Source organism: Chelon labrosus, assembly GCF_963514085.1.
Source record: "Chelon labrosus genome assembly, chromosome: 10".
Taxonomy (NCBI): domain Eukaryota; kingdom Metazoa; phylum Chordata; class Actinopteri; order Mugiliformes; family Mugilidae; genus Chelon; species Chelon labrosus.
Window position 1 is genome coordinate 5,087,117 of NC_140360.1, and position 5,526 is coordinate 5,092,642.

General features: G+C 45.8%; 1 protein-coding gene across 1 annotated transcript; it reads left to right on the plus strand.

The window, feature by feature from the left end:
* On the plus strand, nucleotides 1-5,526 carry LOC311494343 (zinc finger protein PLAGL2-like). Its single transcript, XM_084553341.1, has 2 exons — nucleotides 1-128; nucleotides 2,761-5,526. Exon 2 carries the CDS (start codon nucleotides 3,202-3,204, stop codon nucleotides 4,489-4,491), a length of 1,290 nt encoding a protein of 429 aa, XP_084409467.1. The 5' UTR covers nucleotides 1-128; nucleotides 2,761-3,201; the 3' UTR covers nucleotides 4,492-5,526.

Here is a 5,526-nt window from a genome sequence, read left to right on the forward strand (position 1 = left end):
CGCCCAGCAGTCCAGGCCCGAAATCTAATCATCTAATAAACGTCTCCAAAACTTAAAACTTGGCCCCCGAAATGTTCCCGCCGAGACGGAGCGGTGGCCGGACGGCGAGCCGGACCGAGGCACGATCGGTAAGTCCCGCGTGTGGGGGGGTCCGTATCCTCTGAGCCGAGCACAAGTTTAAGCCGAGCTCGGCAAAAAAAAAAAAAAAACACAGTTGAAGAGTTAGCTCCCGCAAGACAAACTCCGGTACAAGTTGGGGAACCGCTCATCTTTTGTTTTTGTTTTTTTCCACCGGGATGCCGGCTCGTTAAGCTCTCCAAGTTAGCCCAAAGCGACACTAACACCGGTTTATGTCTTACATCGGTGTGAAGTCACCGTTAAAACAAGCAGGTTAACTGTCAAGTGTAACCTCTGTCGCCGTATTTGGTGAATGCAAAGCGGGCTAGCATTCAAACTTAGCCCCGGTCCGGCAGTGACCTGGTCCCGTTATTACATCGCTTTACAAATCATTATTTTCGGTATAAACCTCTCGTTTTTCTTAATGTGGTTCCACAAGACGAGTGTTTTCACAACTACCTGAGCCGTTTATTAATGGAGCTGCTTTAACTAGTAAAAGTGTAGGGCTTCATTTTTTTTTTTTAAAAATGCAATTCAATGTCGAGGAGCCACAAGATGGCACTACGAGCTCCCGTCACCGTGTACCTCGTTTACTAAGATGTCCACTGCATGCGTCCATGTCCATACACATCACTAAAATAATAAAATAAAATAAATTATTGAGGTGTAAACACCAACTGTTATGCAAAAGGCTGTTAGGTAAAGGCACGTTTCTGTGCAGCTTGTTGCAGTGTTTTGAAAATTTAAACCAAATTAATTTATCACCTCTGTGGAAGAATCTGAAATATAAAACATATTCTGCTTTATTTAACTATATAGTCCCATTTGTGTGTTCCTTCACACACCGATCAGCCGCAACATTAAAACCACTGACAGGAGAAGTAGATAAGATAAGTTAAGGTTTTATTTGTCACTTGCACAGTTAAACGTAGTACAATGCACAGTGAAATGTATTTTTGTACCTGCAGCCAGTAGTAAAAAATAAAAGTACTACAGTAAAACGGTAGTAATTGCACATAACACACAAGGTAAACCGAGAAAACTAAGCTAAAGTATCGACCGTAAACTCAAAGTGTAAACTTAGAGAGGGGTAGCTCTATATTGTGTGTATATATATATATATATATATACACACGTTTACAGTATTGAAAACAGCTATGTGAGTAAAGTGCAGGGGTGCAGTGGTATTTAAGTCCGGTTAAGGCTCAGAGTTGAGCAGGCGGATGGCATGTGGATAGAAATTCTTCTTCAGCCTCTCAGTCTTGGTCCTCAGGCATCGGACGAACGGTTTAAACAATATTTAAACCATCTTGTGACAGTTCAATGTTCTGCTGGGACATTTTCGAACCTGTCATTCATTCATGTGGATGTTACTTAGACATGTAGCACCCACCTAGACCAGACCAGGCACCCCCACCCCATAGCAATGACACTCCTTGATGTTCAGCAGCCATCCCCAGCAGGATGCAGCCACAAAAACATTTTGGGAACAACTAAAAAAAAACATGAAGAACATCACAAGGTGTTGACCTGGCCTCCAAATTCACTAGATCCCAAACTAATCAAGTATCCGTGGCCCCCTCCCCTCAAAGACCCTCCTCTAAAAACATTCTGTTGCCATGTCGGCCCATGTCCATTGTCTGATGATCTATTAGGAACGTGGTCATAATGTTATGCCTGATTGGTGTAGTTCCAATTTTCTTGGTGAATGATGAATTTGTGGCACAGGTGCCAAAAACCGCCACTGGTAATGGTTGCACCTAAGATGGTTGCTGTCCTCAATCAGTGATAACAATCGATCATATTCAAGTTAGAGTTGTTTAGCCAGTACTGTCTTAATGTGCAGACACTCAGATTTAACTTGAGGGTCTTCACTAGACATGCGCCGACTTAATTTTCCAGACTAACGTCCTTCCACACAGCAGACATGTGTCGTCGGGTGATTTTGGTTCCTCCTCCTCCTCCTCCTCGTCTTCTTCTTATATTGTCGGCAGCTTTGTTGGTGGCCGTTCACCTTTAAAACAGAAGAGGAGGAAGTGGTTTTGACTCTTAAATAGACGTGGTTTTTTTTTAATGGCAGACCTAAGTAAATAACTATAAAAGACTGGGCTTGGCTGAAGCCGGATCCCGATTCCAATCTGGTCATTTTAAAAATGCCCAGTGCTGATCGGGACATGCCTAGTTTTAATGGTCAAGTTTTATTTGATGTATATATTTATTTTTATTAAGGCACTCAGTGTTTTCTCATGGTATGCATATTAGTGCTAGAACTGCAGACAGTGTGAAATTTATGTTTTCGTCTTTTTGAAAAGTTGTCCTTTTTTAATTTATGCATTTTGTTTTTCCTGTTGCGCCAATAATGAGTCAAAAACCTATTCCGGGTGATATTAAAAATACAATTAAAAGGCCGTTATCACTTGCCTGCACTTCAGAGCTCAATGAAATTGAAGCGTTTCACACATTTAAATTAAACTGAACAAACAACTTTTCGCCAAAAGACAGAGCGAGAAAGCAAAACGTGCTGATAATGTTTTAATATTGTTATGTTATTATTGTAATTTTAGGTCATCTCATCCAGCATGATACTTGCTGCATTATACTGCTTAACCTAAGTGTTTTTTTTTTTCTTGTTTTGTTTTGCAGATCTCTGAAGATGTTGAGCTGCTTCTGTGATTCGGTTTCTGGGGTCGCGGTGTTCAGGGCTGCTGAATACTAAAACAAGACTGCAGGCAAAAACAAGTGCTCCTCTCAGGAAAACGCACAGATTCGGTCAGTGCTCCCGAAGTTTCTCATCACAGTGGCCCTTTTGGGGTTGCTATGGCAGCTGCTGTCACAGAAACCAAGTGCTGGACACAGGCTTGCTCCAGTGAGGCCGGACAGACCACTAGTCATTGCTGCAAGGGACCATCAAACAGTCAACAGACGGCACTTAAGGTTAATTCTGCACTCTAAAGTTTGACACAATGACTGGACGTCTGTAGGCCGATGGTCAGATCTCCTCATGAGTTTTGTCTATGTCTGCTCAGGCTCTTTGCCAGAGTCCCTGTGCAACAGCAGAGCCAGCATTGTTCCTTCTGTTAGACCATGTTCCACCAGCAGGACCATCTGAAGAGCCAGCTGCAGGAGAGCCACTCAGCCAGCAGGCAGCTCTTCCACTGCCAGGAGTGTGGGAAGCAGTACAACACCCAGCTGGGTTACAGACGCCACCTGGTGGCAGCCCATAATGCCACAGCGGGCTTGCCCTGCCCAGAGGGGGCCCCTTCCCTCCTGGAGCACCTGGGCAGCCACATCGACAGGCCCCCGCCGCCGGAGGGCAACACTAACGTAGCCGTGCCAGTGAGAGAGAGGAAGTACTCGTGCGAGCGATGCGACCGCCGCTTTTACACCCGCAAGGACGTGCGGCGCCACGCTGTGGTGCACACGGGGCGCCGTGACTTTCTGTGCCCGCGCTGCGCCCAGCGCTTCGGCCGCAGAGACCACCTGACGCGCCACTTGAAGAAGAGCCACGCCCAGGAGTCCGGGTTGATGCCGCCCTGTACTCCCAGCACTCCTGTGGCAACGCTGACCCCTGCCACCCAGTGCCCGGCGAAAGCACCCAGCCCTGTGACCTCTGACATGGGCTCCGTCTCCAAGGAGCCCATGGAGGCGTTTTCCAGGGACATGTACGCGTCCTACCCCATGGCCAATCCCGTCCCGGGTATGGGCCACCCTCATGGCCTCATGCAGGGCTCCTTGTCATCTGGCATGGGTGTGGGTCGCCACATGTCCCCCCAGTCTTCTAACCCCCACCACCATCACATGCAGCCCCCGGCAGCTCCGCAGCAGCAGTCCTACAGCAGCATGTCCCGGTACCAGCACGGCTCTACCTCATATCCTCGCACCGAGATGGACAGTTTCCTGCTGGACTTGCAGAGTGCCCCCCCACCTCACCTGAGTGCAGTCAACTCCTCTACCTCTACTTCTGCCTCCCCTCAGAAGGAGGTTCTGGGCGAAGGCGTCAGCGCTGGCGACCCCCACCTACTGTCCAGGAGCCCCGCCGTCTCGTCGACCGAGCTGTCCTGCACCACTAACATGGACATCGGGCCGCTGCTGAGCTTCTTGCCTTTCAGCCTGCCGCCTTACAACCCTCACATGGGGATGGGAGGAATAGTGATGAGCTACCCGCCTGCCACCGCCACCGCTTCCCCTCCGTCTTCTTCTGCCGGGCTGTCCTCCCAGGCTCCAGGGCCTTTCACCTTCTTTCAGCCTCCCCAGGCCCACGTACCACAGGGCCCCGGAGCACACAACCACAGTCAGCTACCTCAAGCGTACAGCAGTCCTGCAATGAGCACTTCTAGCTCCCTACCTCACTATTACCAGGCCTTTCAGCAGTAAGCAGCTCTGTCCTACAAATATTGCCTTCAATATGCACTCATGAATTTTTTTTCGTGGAAAAGGGTAAAAACATGAGAGTGGATCATTTTATTGTAAAAACAAGTGTGTAACTTTAGCCTGTCAGTGCTAATGATGCTAATGTTAGTTGTTATTGTTGAACACAACAAAGCACCTCAACAGTATTACCTCATTATTTAAAAACTAAGCTTGAATGTTTGAGGATATGTAGGTGATCTCACTACAACCAAAATGGAGTTCTACTACTTCTTTTTGTCTGACCTTCTGCTTTTTTTTAGTTTTAATTTTTTTAATTTTTTAACAAAAGTGCAAAAAAAGTAGATGCACTTAACATTCGCTTGTCACAGCATTGGAAAAAGTCCAGTTTTAGGTTGTCATGCAAAATGCTGCAGTATGCTGCATGAGTGAATCATCTCTACGTTAATTTTTTAAGTTTCTTTTTAAAGTATTAGCGCATTAACAGCCTTACAAAGGGAGGAAAACGGTGTAAGATGTGCACAGTTACAGCTGGTGACTACTTGCAAAAAAAAAAATTTAAAAAAAATTATAGAATATGCAAGCACTGTCTATTAAGAATATATCGGATGGGGATCTCACAAAAAAAAGACTTTAACAATGACCGAGTGCTTCAGCAGATGGAAAAGTGTAAAAACAAATTTCACCGATCTTTATAGAAATATATATATTTCTACTTATAATTGTGAATTTAACCCCTTTCAGTGAGTTCAGTCAGCAGTTCATGCGTGTAATCTATTATTAGTTAAACAACTGGTTTCATATTCACACTGTCGTTTCTGGGAATTTGAGCGTTTGAGTGAAAAAATTAACTGAGCATCTTTTTAAACCCGAATCGGAGCTGAGGGTTTTTAGCTGCAGCCGTGCACGGAGACGCAAAATACTACGCTAGCTACTCTGAACTGTAAATTATTAGATTATAATGCACTTAACATTTCATACCCATTGATGAATCACGTACGGCCGAGAGCTGCTGCTCCACTGGAATCTATCAGTAACACT